Source organism: Dendrobates tinctorius, unplaced genomic scaffold (genome assembly GCF_039654945.1).
Source record: "Dendrobates tinctorius isolate UK_male_01 unplaced genomic scaffold, ASM3965494v1 ptg000111l, whole genome shotgun sequence".
NCBI lineage: Eukaryota > Metazoa > Chordata > Amphibia > Anura > Dendrobatidae > Dendrobates > Dendrobates tinctorius.
Genome location: NW_027361779.1, coordinates 37,561,206 through 37,576,290, shown reverse-complemented (window position 1 = coordinate 37,576,290; position 15,085 = coordinate 37,561,206). Strand labels below are relative to the sequence as shown.

The window sequence follows — 15,085 nt, the reverse complement described above, 5'->3', positions numbered from 1 at the left end:
CAAATACTGATGAGCAATAAAAAAGAAAAAAAAAAAAAAAAAAGGTTTGTGCATAATTTTATTGATATCCACCACTATAGATAAGCTAAAAAGCCCTCACATAATAATGCTAAGTACGCAGCTGACGGTTTAGAGAGTCTTAAAATTGTTGAGCAAGTGCCAAAATTGTGGTCACTCATATACAGAATTTAGAATTAAACATTACATTAATGCTGGTGTATACATTACACAGGAGACTACTGGGGCTACTTTATATACATCACATAGGACACACTGGAACGTGTTGGGGTGTGCGTGTGTCTTTGCAGAATTGTTGTAACTCAGCCAAACCGGAGGGTTTCCGAGCATGAACCGCCATTTTAAGGTCATGTCACAGCAACTCAATTGGATTAAGGTCAGGACTTTGGCTCGGCCCCTGCAAAGTCTTAATTTTGCTTTTCTTAAGCCATTCAGAGGTTGACTTGCTGGTGTGTTATGGATAACTGTCCGGCTACATAACCCAAGTGCGCTTCAGCTTGAGGTCATGAACAGATGGCAGCACATTCTCCCTCAGGATTTTTTGGTAGACAGCAGAATTCATGGTTCCATTTACCACAGCAAGTCATCTAGGTCCAGATGCAGCAAAACAGCCACAGATCAACACATTACTACCACCATATTTTACTGTTGGTATGATATTCCTTTTCTGAAATGCTGTGCTACTTCTACACCAGATGTATTGGGACATACACCTTCCAAAAAGTTCAACTTTTGTCTTGTCATTCCACAATGTATTCCCCCAAAAGTCTTTGGGATCATCAAGAAGTTTTCTGCCAAAATTGACAGAGCCTTTACATTCTTATTGCTCAGCAGTGGTTTTCGTCTTGGAATTCTGCCATGCAGGCGACAATTGCCCAGTTTCTTTCTTAGGCCGTAGTCACACTAGAGAGAAATACGGACGAGTGCTATGCGAGAAAAAAAAAAAAAAATGCATTTCACTTGGACCAATGTTAATCTATGGGGCAGCTCCATCATTCTTTTTTTTCTCGCCTGTATTATACTGTACGTGCAGGTGAAATTGCAGCATGCTGCGATTTGCCCCGTATTACACTCGAGACTCGCCAATGCAAGTCTATGGATGTGAGAAAAAAACGGATTACACACAGACCATGCGAGTGACTTGCGAGAAATACGCACCAGTGTCCTTTAGAAAAGCCAGCAATTCAGTGCGCTATACTGTAAAATCACACTGACAGGTTAAAATAGAAAAGATTGTACAGACAGATTATACATATATTTCATAGAGATGTAAATAGCAGAATAGGCGAAAATTCAATTGTCGGCATCTGTACAGTCATTACAGAACCCGACAGGATATGAGACAGGATTTACATACAGCAAAATGTTGCATATCCGTTAGATTTTTATGTCCCTCACTAATAATGTTAGTAGTGTATGTGTGTAAAATTTTGGAGCTGTAGGTGTTAAGGAGTAATCGACGGAAGAAACTTGCGTGGGCGCCCGCGTAATTTTCTCCATCAGAGAGGACAAGCCAGTGACTAAGAGCAGATATTAATAGCCTAGAGAGGGACCATCGCAGCCTAAGTGAATACCGCTGACGTCACTTAGGCTGCGATGATTTCCCGCCTGACCCGCGGTGAACTGACAGCATGGGAACAAGTTCAGAAACTTTCCCACATTAATCAGTTCATCTCCAGGCAGGCAGGGATGCTGCGCAGGCAGCTTTTCATTCATTCCTCCGTGGTTTACAGCCGGGCCAGTCGCATTAGCACCGCTCCGGGTTGTAAGCTATTTAACCCCTTCAGATGGATTGCAGCTTGGAACTTGACTGTGTGAGAACAATGGCTTCAATTGGATTGGGAGTTAAATAAAGATGGAAAAAATGTGTGTTCATTTCATTAAGGCTGTGTGCACACGTAAGCATTTTTTCGCGTTTTTTACCGGCAAAAACGTTTACAAGAAGCATCCCATTCATTTTAATGAATTCTACACTTTGTGCATATTGATGCGTTTTTTTCTGCGAAAAAAACGCATCACGGTAAAAAACACAGCATGCTCATTAATTTTGCGGAAAAATCCGCATTTCTAGCTATTTTCTATGAGACTGGGGCCGCGCGGAAAAAAAACGCATAAAAAAGGTGCGTTTTTGTGCAAAAAATGCGCATTTTCTGGGAAGGAGTCGGGTTTTCTGTCTGGAATTTTCTGCATACGTGTGCACATACCCTTAAAGTGTGTGTGTTTTTTTAACCCTTTCAGACTAGTGGATTAATAATGGAGAAGTGTCTTATTGACACCTCTCCATTATTACCCAGGCTTAATGTCACCTTACAATTGCAAGGTGACATTAACCCCTTATTACCCCATATGCCACCCACTACAGGGCAATGGGAAGAGAGAGAGTAAGTGCCGGAATTGGCGCATCTTACAGATGCACCTTTTCTGGGGTGACTGGGGGCAGATTTTTTTTTAGCCGGGGGAGGCAAAAACAATGGTCCTTCTCTAAGCTATTAATATCTGCCCTCTGTCACTGGCTTGCTCTCTCTGGCGGAGAAAATTTGTTCCAGGTGTGGCAGTTATCAGGCCTGGGTGTGGCTAGGGAATTTGAGCTCAGCTTCCCAAAGATGTGATAAACCCCAGTTAATTTATGTTTTAAAGGAGGGGCAATCTCTTTTTCACATGGGGCCCCTGTAGGTTTGGATTTCCTTTTCTCATAATAATACATTCCTTAATTTACCGTTTTTTTCCGGACCATAAGACGCACCCTAAATTTTCAGACAAAAAATAGGGAAAAAAAATAATGTGTCAAATGGGGGTCCGTCTTACAGTCTGAATTCAGCTTACCGAGGGGGGATCGGTACAGGTGGAGGAGTGGTCACAGGGGTTGTTCGGTGGTTCAGGCTGGTGCGGTGGCCTCCGGTAAATCCCATCCCAGGCTGGTGCAGCAGTGGTGCTCTGGCGTTCCCAGTGGTTCCGCCGGCATTTTGTGACAGGCGCGTTGGTGGTGCGGCAGGGCTCCGCAGGCATTTTGCGACAGGTGCGGCACAGTGGTGCAGATGCTCTGAGTAAGCATGCGGTGCTCCGCTGGCGTTTTGTGAAAGCCAGGAGGCCCCCACAGATCCAATGCTGTGATGCGGTGGCCTCTGGGAAAATGGCCGCAGGGGGCGGCGCATGCTCAGATTGAGATCTCATCTCCCGAGATCTCGTCTCCCGAGCCAAGATCTCAATCTACTGCGATGCGGTGGCCTCCGGGAAAACGGCCATGGGGGCGGCGCATGCTCAGATTGAGATCTCGGGAACGATATCTCGGCTGCCGAGATCTCAATCTGAGCATGCGCCGCCCCTGGCAGCCATATTACCGGAGGCCACCGCATCGCAGTAATGGATCTGCAGGGGCCTCCGAGCTTTCAGAAAACGCCAGCGGACCCCCCCCGCACCACAGAGCATGATCGCCGCTCCAGCCTGGGAAGGGAGGTTGCATCACCCTGCAGCGTCGGACCGGGACCGCCGCCACAGTATTTTGTAAATATATTCCGACTATAAGACGCACCCCAATTTTCCCCAAAACATTTTTGGGAAAAAGTGTGTCTTATGGTCCAAAAAATACGGTAAAAACTACAATTTGTGGTTACTTGTGTCATCTTTGTCTAATATTTAAACTTGTTTGGTGATCTGAAACATTTAAGTGTGACAAACATGCAAAAGAATAGGAAATCAGGAAGGGGGCAAACACTTTTCACACAACTGTATATCACATGGGAGATAGTGAGATTGTACATACATCACATAGGAGACACTGGGGTGGGTGTATTTACATCACATAGGAGAACGCTGAATCTGCTGTATACATCACAGACACTGAAACTGTGGTATACACATCACATAGAATACATAGACTGCTGTACATACATCATATAGGATACAATGAGACTGCTGTATACATTGTATAGGATACACAGACTTCTGTACATACATCAAATAGGTATCACGGGGATACCATGACAGTGAAGAGTCAAAAGACCGAAGTCGTTTCACGTACTCCTGTACTAGTTAAAATTACTTCAAAGTATTAAACAGTGCAGGTTTTTTTGCCTTGCTAACAGAGCAAGGGTTAATCTGTTCAGGTGAAGCTCCTGGAGCTTTCTTACTTGGATTGTCTCAGCTGTTCAGTGTTTGCCACTCACCACTGCTATATATGCTTGCCTCTGGCATTTAGGAATTGCCAGTGTTAGTTCTTACTGCCTGGTTCTGGAGTTGGAGATGTAATTCATGGTTTGAGTAGGTGTTTGGAGTTTGTTCAAAAGATGTCGCCTTGGAGTTTTGTCTGTGTTTACATCATCATCCTCTAATGTTTGGTTTCTCTTTCCTTTAACTTGCTTGTGTCCCATTCTGTTTGGTGTGTGTATTTTGTATGGGTGGTATTTTTATCCCTGTCCATCTTGTTATTTGTCTGGTAGTGTGTTCCTATACACTTCAGCTTCCCACTACCATGGGTGGGGGAGGGGACAGATCAGGGTTAATATAGAATAGCAAGGCAAGTGAACCTGGCTTCTCCACCTTCAGATGTAATTCAGGGGATAAACTAGTTCTAGGGACCTGGTTGGTGCACATAGTGCTAACTCTATCATGACAATAGGATACAAGGAGACTGGTGTGTACATTGCATGCAATACACTGTGACTGCTGTATATACATCACATAGGCTATACTTAGACTGCTGCATATACAGACACAATCACTGTAGATGAGAAAAAATTACAGACTGAAGCTTCAGAGCTACAATGGCAGCAAGTTGAAACAGGACAACACAGAGCGTTAACTCCACCCACGAAAAGTGTCATGTGAGAAGAGAGAAATCATTGAAAGAGCCGGCACACTTTTTTTGTGATCGCCATTATTAACGGGCATCATGTGATTGGATACCGGAAAATCAGGCCCTGATCATGCTCCTCGAGGTCCAAGATACACCCGGTAGCCGAGACCCTGGAGATTTTTCAACTTGGGAGGGGGGGCGGTATAGCCTTATTCTCAATCACCGTTTAAAAATGGCAATGAGGGAATAAGTACCCATAGATTCCGTCAATTTAATGGGTATCGGTGGTTGCTAAGTGGTTAAATGATGTATCTGGGACGTTTCAAAAAAACAAAAAAAGTGTAAAAAGTATCCAAGCACTAACAGACAGGTAACTGCAACATATCTGCCTGTGTGCATAGTGTCATTCCTCCCCGACACAGAGCGGGGCAGAAGCTGCTGCTGCCGGGGATTCAGCTGCCTCTGCTGATGCGATGGGCTGGGACTTACGACGTCATTCTGACTGACAGCCGGATCTCCCAGTTAGGCAACAGGGATCCGTCTGTCAATCAGAATGCCATCATAAGTCCCGTCCCGACGACAGAGCGGAGCGGAAAAGAAGCCTCCGCTCTATAGACGTGACATTAGCAGAGGTTTCTGAATTCTCGGCAGGAGTGTGTGACCGCTCTGTGCAGGGGAAGAACGGCGCCGGACACAACAGGCAGGTAAGCTGCAATTTACTGCCTGTTAGTGCTTAGGTACATTTTTTGTTTTTATTGAAAAGTTCCGGATATACCCTTTAAAAGTTATAAATTGTATTCAATTTAAAAGTGAAGCTGTTCAAAAAGTATAATAGGAAATGATGAGCTATTGGGCCTCATATAAAGGAACAATAAAGGGGCAAATTGGGATAGGGGAATAATACAGGAAATCTAATTCATACCCTGCTAAAACCCTAAAAAAAACAAAACATTATCCTCTACCTAGTTGTGGAAGTTGGCATTTTAACAGGTAGTGATTCTGGCGTCCCCACTCAGCGAGGGCTGTACCTAGAGGAGTCCCTATAAAAACCTTACTAATACATCATGGCATATCACCAGAATAAATGGGATTCGTGAATTGATCTTTGTTGTATATCATGCCCCCGGATGTCAGTATCTCTCAGAATCTCGATGTATCCCCCCCACAAGGATAAGCAGGGTTCACCAGGATCCCAAATTCCAGAGTTGGGCCGAATCACCCATAAATTTGTGAAAACTACGAGATAGTTTTTCAGGGATTTTTTAAGGTGTGAATTGGATTACCCATATTATCCCTTTATCCCCATTTGCCCTTTTCTTTGTGGCCCCAATAGTTCATCACTTCCTATGATACTTTTTTATTGCTTCACTTTTAGGTATGCTTTGAAATAATTGAATACAAAATAGCACTTGGGTAAATCATCAAGATCCACTGCTGGCAGCCCCCTTTACAATTGCCAACCAATAATGTGATGTGACATTGTTGTGGGATGTGCTCCTTTTGATCATCTGCATACTTTCAGTAGCTGCTCTGCCTGAATACTGAAAGGCTGCGGCCGATTAGCGGCCGCTGTTTGTCATCTGACCGCTGCAGTCGATATCATGTAGCCGCCAGGTCAGACAGGATGCACCACACTGCAGCTATGAAGAAGGGATTATCCAACAACTAGCGTTAATGTGAAACGATTCGCACGACCCGGCCCATCGGCCACGGTAGTAATCTGTGACTAGCTCAGAGAACTGTTTCTTCCCTGACGGCATCCACAGCTCATCTTTTGATTAGCCAGCATTGCGCACTGTCATCATTGCAGTGTGACCCACAGGTGACACCAGGCCAGGCCATGGATGTGGTCAGGTAAGAGGCGGCTCTCAGGCCTCCAGTCCGGCAGCCACTAGTGATGGGCCATCTGATTCATCTTGGAAATCGGGATCGCTTGGCTCCACTCACAAAATCGGACTCTTCTGGATCCTAAATGGATGATCACTATTTAATATGTGCAAAAAGGATTTGATACAAATAGAGAAAAAAAAAGGGCCGGCACATCTAAGCTAGTGTGAACAGGTGCCAACCAAAAAACAACTATAAAAAGTTCTTTGGATGCACCATGACTACTCTAGAGCATTGAGACTGCACTACTGCCATAGGGAATGGGGAAGACGCCATAATGTATATATATGAAATCTGTTACACATTAACGTGTTCAGCGCAGCCGACCCCCACCCACCTATAGCTAGCCAGTGACCCTGCAGGGTGGGGGTGTTACAGCTGCTGAATGTCAGCATTTTACCCCAGCTAGCCCCATTCAGAGGCTCCGCGGTGTCACTGGGGTCCGGGCTCCCCTCCTTCACAGCAGCGGACAGACCCACCACTAGGGCCCACAGAGGGCTGCCATGGCCAATGGACCGGCTCCTGTAAGTCCTCCATCTCTGCTGATAATGGACAGCCCCTTTAAGGCTGTCCATTATTGCCCCTCATTAGTCTTCAGGCGCATTGCTAGGTGTACAGTAACAGATGCCTCAGATTTAAGGCCGCAGTCATACCTTACTGCCAGGGACTGCGCTCCAATTCTCCACTATAACCCAGATTGCAGTCAGTGAATGGAAACACAGTGCTATGCATGAGCCCTGCCTGTAGGGGGCAGATAGTGGCACAGCGCTGGCCCCCACAGGTGGGTGATACTTACCTCAGAATGAGAGTGGCAGTGAGCATGCTCCTCCGCACCTCCAGCCGCACCGCACTGCTCATGGTGGGATACCGCTGGTGTCACGCAGCGTGTGCAGGCGCCGCTATGCGGAGACCACACTGCTCTACAGCGCCACCTGTCTGCTGCACATCCCGGCGCAGGCTCGTACACGGACACAGCTATCACACATGCCCGTGTACAGACTACCCATGTACTGGCATGATACAGCTTCAAATATGGCAGCAGCCAGCGCTTGTGAACGCTCTACTTCCTGTCGCATGCAACTGACGTCACTTTCCCCTCCCATGTGTGGTCATGTTTCCTGTTGCATGCCGGGAGCTGTCAGCCGGGCAGCCTGCGGCTCCGCCGTGCTCAGGTGAGACCCTTGAGATGCTGGGACGGCTGATGCGCAGGAGCAGAGGGCACAGGAGTGTGATGGCGAGGCATTGCCCTGTGCCCACACCACCCGGGAGGGGCTCTGAGCGCGGGACATGGCACATCGCGGTGTGTCCTCTCACAGACTGGGATACATATCGCGACATGCCTCACCTCGGCGAAGCACTGCTGTGTGCAGCCTGGCACCTGTGTGATCCTATACCGGGCATTGCACCTGTCATTGGTGAGGGGTATGTCCTGGGGTCTGTACTCTATGGAGGGGGGCACCTCTGTGATTATATACCGGCCTTGCCCCCTGTCCTCCCTGTTATTGGTGAGGGGTATGTCCTGGGGTCTGTACACTATGGTGCGGGGGGCACCTGTGTGGTCATATACCGGCCTTGCCCCCTCTCCTCCCTGTTATTGGTGAGAGGTATGTCCTGGGGTCTGTACACTATGGTGCGGGGGGCACCTGTGTGGTCATATACCGGCATTGTCCCCTGCTCTCCCTGTTATTGGTGAGGGGTATGTCCTGGGGTCTGTACACTATGGTGGGGGGCACCTGTGTGGTCATATACCAGCATTGTCCCCTGCTCTCCCTGTTGTTGGTGAGGGGTATGTCCTGGGGTCTGTACACTATGGTGCGGGGGGCACCTGTGTGGTCATATACCGGCCTTGCCCCCTGTCCTCCCTGTTATTGGTGAGAGGTATGTCCTGGGGTCTGTACACTATGGTGCGGGGGGCACCTGTGTGGTCATATACCGGCCTTGCCCCCTGTCCTCCCTGTTATTGGTGAGAGGTATGTCCTGGGGTCTGTACACTATGGTGGGGGGCACCTGTGTGATCATATACCGGCATTGCCCCCTGTCCTCCCTGTTATTGGTGAGGAGTATGTCCTGGGGTCTGTACACTATGGTGGGGGGCACCTGTGTGATCATATACCGGCATTGCCCCCTGTCCTCCCTGTTATTGGTGAGAGGTATGTCCTGGGGTCTGTACACTATGGTGCGGGGGGCACCTGTGTGATCATATACCGGCATTGTCCCCTGTCCTCCCTGTTATTGGTGAGAGGTATGTCCTGGGGTCTGTACACTATGGTGCGGGGGGCACCTGTGTGATCATATACCGGCCTTGCCCCCTGTCCTCCCTGTTATTGGTGAGGGGTATGTCCTGGGGTCTGTACACTATGGTGGGGGGCACCTGTGTGATCATATACCGGCATTGCCCCCTGTCCTCCCTGTTATTGGTGAGGGGTGTGTCCTGGGTTCTGTACACTATGGTGGGGGGCACCTGTGTGGTCATATACCGGCCTTGCCCCCTGTCCTCCCTGTTATTGGTGAGGGGTATGTCCTGGGGTCTGTACACTATGGTGCGGGGGGCACCTGTGTGGTCATATACCGGCCTTGCCCCCTCTCCTCCCTGTTATTGGTGAGAGGTATGTCCTGGGGTCTGTACACTATGGTGGGGGGGCACCTGTGTGATCATATACCGGCATTGTCCCCTGCTCTCCCTGTTGTTGGTGAGGGGTATGTCCTGGGGTCTGTACACTATGGTGGGGGGCACCTGTGTGGTCATATACCGGCCTTGCCCCCTGTCCTCCCTGTTATTGGTGAGGGGTATGTCCTGGGGTCTGTACACTATGGTGCGGGGGGCACCTGTGTGGTCATATAACGGCCTTGCCCTCTGTCCTCCCTGTTATTGGTGAGGGGTATGTCCTGGGGTCTGTACACTATGGTGCGGGGGGCACCTGTGTGGTCATATACCGGCATTGTCCCCTGCTCTCCCTGTTATTGGTGAGGGGTATGTCCTGGGGTCTGTACACTATGGTGCGGGGGGCACCTGTGTGGTCATATACCAGCATTGTCCCCTGCTCTCCCTGTTGTTGGTGAGGGGTATGTCCTGGGGTCTGTACACTATGGTGCGGGGGGCACCTGTGTGGTCATATACCGGCCTTGCCCCCTGTCCTCCCTGTTATTGGTGAGAGGTATGTCCTGGGGTCTGTACACTATGGTGCGGGGGGCACCTGTGTGGTCATATACCGGCCTTGCCCCCTGTCCTCCCTGTTATTGGTGAGAGGTATGTCCTGGGGTCTGTACACTATGGTGGGGGGCACCTGTGTGATCATATACCGGCATTGCCCCCTGTCCTCCCTGTTATTGGTGAGGAGTATGTCCTGGGGTCTGTACACTATGGTGGGGGGCACCTGTGTGATCATATACCGGCATTGCCCCCTGTCCTCCCTGTTATTGGTGAGAGGTATGTCCTGGGGTCTGTACACTATGGTGCGGGGGGCACCTGTGTGATCATATACCGGCATTGTCCCCTGTCCTCCCTGTTATTGGTGAGAGGTATGTCCTGGGGTCTGTACACTATGGTGCGGGGGGCACCTGTGTGGTCATATAACGGCCTTGCCCTCTGTCCTCCCTGTTATTGGTGAGGGGTATGTCCTGGGGTCTGTACACTATGGTGCGGGGGCCACCTGTGTGATCATATACCGGCATTGTCCCCTGCTCTCCCTGTTATTGGTGAGGGGTATGTCCTGGGTTCTGTATACACACTCCTGCCGAGAATTCAGAAACCTCTGCTAATGTCACGTCTATAGAGCGGAGGCTTCTTTTCCGCTCCGCTCTGTCGTCGGGACGGGACTTATGATGGCATTCTGATTGACAGACGGATCCCTGTTGCCTAACTGGGAGATCCGGCTGTCAGTCAGAATGACGTCGTAAGTCCCAGCCCATCAGCAGAGGCAGCTGAATCCCCGGCAGCAGCAGCTTCTGCCCCGCTCTGTGTCGGGGAGGAATGACACTATGCACACAGGCAGATATGGCAGCACTATTACAGAACACAGATCATACTCCAAAAGGAAGAATAATGGCAGACATATGAGACAATGCTTCAGGAAACCTGCTACAAACTGTGGAATCTAGAACTTGCTGCAGTTCAGCTAATTTCTTTCCTGTTCTGCGGTGTACTCCTATGTCACAGCGGGAGGTACTTAAAGGGAACCGGTCACATTAATAATGCAGTCCAATCCGCAGGCACCATGTTATAGCGCAGGAGACGCTGAGCGCACTGATATCCAGCTTTGTGGGAAAATGTTCCACAGAAGTTGTGCTGTAGTGACTGAAATCTCGGCTGACTCCGTATTTCGCAGTCAAGTGGGCGGTCCTAATAAATGACAGCTTTTACCGTATAAGGCTATGTTCACACATTGCATTTTTTGCTGCTTTTTTTTATACAAATTTTAAACTGTGTTTTACAGGACCAGCAAAGTCTATCAGATTTCCTAAACCTCATACACACATTGATTTTTTTCCTGACTGAATTGGAAAACTGCTGTGTTTTCAAAGAAGCATAACGTCACTTGTTTCAGCAGTTTCTAACGTTTTTTCACCCATTGAAAGCAATGGGTAATGCAAAAATGCAGCAAAACACACAGGGATCAGGTTTCTCTGTGTTTGGTACAAAAACGTAAGAAAGTTGCATTATGTTTTTTGGGGGGGCACTAAACTTTATCAACATGCAGAAGAGACAATAAAAACGCAGCAAAACCTGCTTTATGTGAGAAGCTTCTTTACTGCAGAGAGCTGGTTTTGCCTGCCGAAAAAAAAAAACAACGCAACATAGCTGTCAGTCACTGACTAGGACCGCCCACTTGACTGCTAAGTACGGCATGAGCAGAGACCTCTAGAGATAACACCCAGGTGGTACTGAATCTGTGCCCTACATATCGGCATGCTCAACTTTATTGATACAGTCATATGTGGATTACATTTTTTTTTTTGTGTTTCTGCAGAGGAAATGCATCAATGCACATTTTGCGTTTTTTTGAGGGAGGATTTTCCACATCTCATTCATGTCTATAGGGAAAATCCACACAGAGAACTCGCAAGAGAAATTGAAGTCTTGCGGACTTCAAACGCACCGCAGAGTAAAAAAGGTCGGTGGCCATGAGATTTTTATAAATCCCATTCACATGACCACACAGGTGCCCCCCGCACCATAGTGTACAGGCCCCAGGACATACCCCTCACCAACAACAGGGAGGGCAGGGGGCAATGCCGGTATATGATCACACAGGTGCCCCCCGCACCATAGTGTACAGACCCCAGGACATACCCCTCACCAATAACAGGGAGAGCAGGGGACAATGCCGGTATAAGATCACACAGGTGCCCCCCGCACCATAGTGTACAGACCCCAGGACATACCCCTATACCGGGCATTGCACCTGTCATTGGTGAGGGGTATGTCCTGGCGTCTGTACACTATGGTGGGGGGCACCTGTGTGATCATATACCGGCCTTGTCCCCTGCTCTCCCTGTTATTGGTGAGGGGTATGTCCTGGGGTCTGTACACTATGGTGGGGGGCACCTGTGTGATCATATACCGGCCTTTCCCCCTGTCCTCCCTGTTATTGGTGAGGGGTATGTCCTGGGGTCTGTACACTATGGTGAGGGGGGCACCTGTGTGATCACATACCGGCCTTGCGCCCTGTCCTCCCTGTTATTGGTGATGGGTATGTCCTGGGGCCTGTACACTATGGTGAGGGGGGAACCTGTGTGATCATATACCGGCCTTGCCCCTTGTCCTCCCTGTTATTGGTGAGGGGTATGTCCTGGGGTCTGTACACTATGGTGGGGGGCACCTGTGTGGTCATATACCGGCCTTGCCCCCTGCCCTCCCTGTTATTGGTCAGGGGTTTGTCCTGGGGTTCTGTACACTATGGTGCGGGGGGCACCTGTGTGATCATATACCGGCCTTGCCCCCTGTCCTCCCTGTTATTGGTGAGGAGTATGTCCTGGGGTCTGTACACTATGGTGCGGGGGGCACCTTTGTGATCATATACCGGCCTTGCCCCTTGTCCTCCCTGTTATTGGTGAGGGGTATGTCCTGGGGTCTGTACACTATGGTGCGGGGGGCACCTGTGTGATCATATACCGGCATTGCCCCCTGTCCGCCCTGTTATTGGTGAGGGGTATGTCCTTTTTTTCTGTACACTATGGTGGGGGGCACCTGTGTGATCCTATACCGGCCTTGCCCCCTGCTCTCCCTGTTATTGGTGAGGGGTATGTCCTTTTTGTCTGTACACTATGGTGGGGGGCACCTGTGTGATCATATACCGGCCTTGCCCCCTGTCCTCCCTGTTATTGGTGAGGGGTATGTTCTGGGTTCTGTACACTATGGTGGGGGAGGGGGGCACCTGTGTGATCATATACCGGCCTTGCCCCCTGTCCTCCCTGTTATTGGTGAGGGGTATGTTCTGGGTTCTGTACACTATGGTGGGGGAGGGGGGCACCTGTGTGATCATATACCGGCCTTGCCCCCTGTCCTCCCTGTTATTGGTGAGGGGTATGTCCTTTTTGTCTGTACACTATGGTGGGGGGCACCTGTGTGATCATATACCGGCCTTGCCCCCTGTCCTCCCTGTTATTGGTGAGGGGTATGTTCTGGGTTCTGTACACTATGGTGGGGGAGGGGGGCACCTGTGTGATCATATACCGGCCTTGCCCCCTGTCCTCCCTGTTATTGGTGAGGGGTATGTCCTTTTTGTCTGTACACTATGGTGGGGGGCACCTGTGTGATCATATACCGGCCTTGCCCCCTGTCCTCCCTGTTATTGGTGAGGGATATGTCCTGGGGTCTGTACACTATGGTGCGGGGGGCACCTTTGTGATCATATACCGACATTGCCCCCTGTCCTCCCTGTTATTGGTGAGGGGTATGTCCTTGGGTCTGTACACTATGGTGGGGGGCACCTGTGTGATCATATACCGGCATTGTCCCCTGTCCTCCCTGTTATTGGTGAGGGGTATGTCCTGGGGTCTGTATACTATGGTGCAGGAGGCACCTGTGTGATCATATACCGGCCTTGCCCCCTGTCCTCCCTGTTATTGGTGAGGGGTATGTCCTGGGGTCTGTACACTATGGTGGGGGGCACCTGTGTGGTCATATACCGGCCTTGCCCCCTGCCCTCCCTGTTATTGGTCAGGGGTTTGTCCTGGGGTTCTGTACACTATGGTGCGGGGGGCACCTGTGTGATCATATACCGGCCTTGCCCCCTGTCCTCCCTGTTATTGGTGAGGAGTATGTCCTGGGGTCTGTACACTATGGTGCGGGGGGCACCTTTGTGATCATATACCGGCCTTGCCCCTTGTCCTCCCTGTTATTGGTGAGGGGTATGTCCTGGGGTCTGTACACTATGGTGCGGGGGGCACCTGTGTGGTCATATACCGGCATTGCCCCCTGTCCTCCCTGTTATTGGTGAGGTGTATGTCCTGGGGTCTGTACACTATGGTGCGGGGGGCACCTGTGTGATCTTATACCGGCATTGTCCCCTGCTCTCCCTGTTATTGGTGAGGGGTATGTCCTGGGGTCTGTACACTATGGTGCGGGGGCCACCTGTGTGGTCATATACCGGCATTGTCCCCTGCTCTCCCTGTTATTGGTGAGGGGTATGTCCTGGGGTCTGTACACTATGGTGCGGGGGGCACCTGTGTGATCATATACCGGCATTGTCCCCTGCTCTCCCTGTTATTGGTGAGGGGTATGTCCTGGGGTCTGTACACTATGGTGCGGGGGGCACCTGTGTGGTCATATACCGGCATTGCCCCCTGTCCTCCCTGTTATTGGTGAGGGGTATGTCCTGGGGTCTGTACACTATGGTGCGGGGGGCACCTGTGTGATCTTATACCGGCATTGTCCCCTGCTCTCCCTGTTATTGGTGAGGGGTATGTCCTGGGGTCTGTACACTATGGTGCGGGGGGCACCTGTGTGATCATATACCGGCATTGCCCCCTGCCCTCCCTGTTGTTGGTGAGGGGTATGTCCTGGGGCCTGTACACTATGGTGGTCATGTGAATGGGATTTATAAAAATCTCATGGCCACCGACCTTTTTTACTCTGCGGTGCGTTTGAAGTCCGCAAGACTTCAATTTCTCTTGCGAGTTCTCTGTGTGGATTTTCCCTATAGACATGAATGAGATGTGGAAAATCCTCCCTCAAAAAAACGCAAAATGTGCATTGATGCATTTCCTCTGCAGAAACACAAAAAAAAAATGTAATCCACATATGACTGTATCAATAAAGTTGAGCATGCCGATATGTAGGGCACAGATTCAGTACCACCTGGGTGTTATCTCTAGAGGTCTCTGCTCATGCCGTACTTAGCAGTCAAGTGGGCGGTCCTAGTCAGTGACTGACAGCTATGTTGCGTT

At 49.8% G+C, this 15,085-nt stretch overlaps 2 protein-coding genes across 7 annotated transcripts in view; one reads left to right on the top strand and one right to left on the bottom strand.

Annotated features, from left to right (window-relative positions):
* UBE3D (ubiquitin protein ligase E3D) overlaps positions 1 to 7,709 on the bottom strand; it is a 273,046-nt gene extending 265,337 nt beyond the window's left edge. For 3 of the 4 annotated variants that reach the window (XM_073589672.1, XM_073589671.1, XM_073589673.1), the window contains exon 1: positions 7,494 to 7,709. In XM_073589672.1, the coding sequence (XP_073445773.1) occupies positions 7,494 to 7,555 (62 nt within the window). In that variant the 5' untranslated portion in view covers positions 7,556 to 7,709. Of the gene's footprint in view, positions 1 to 7,350; positions 7,461 to 7,493 lie in introns of those variants that run through there. The other variant, XM_073589674.1, reaches the window with a different exon arrangement.
* Positions 7,710 to 7,766: 57 nt separating this feature from the next.
* DOP1A (DOP1 leucine zipper like protein A) overlaps positions 7,767 to 15,085 on the top strand; it is a 120,468-nt gene continuing 113,149 nt past the window's right edge. For all 3 annotated transcript variants that reach the window (XM_073589669.1, XM_073589670.1, XM_073589667.1), the window contains exon 1: positions 7,767 to 7,869. The gene's annotated coding sequence lies outside the window, so the exon portion shown is untranslated. The remainder of the gene's footprint in view (positions 7,870 to 15,085) is intronic.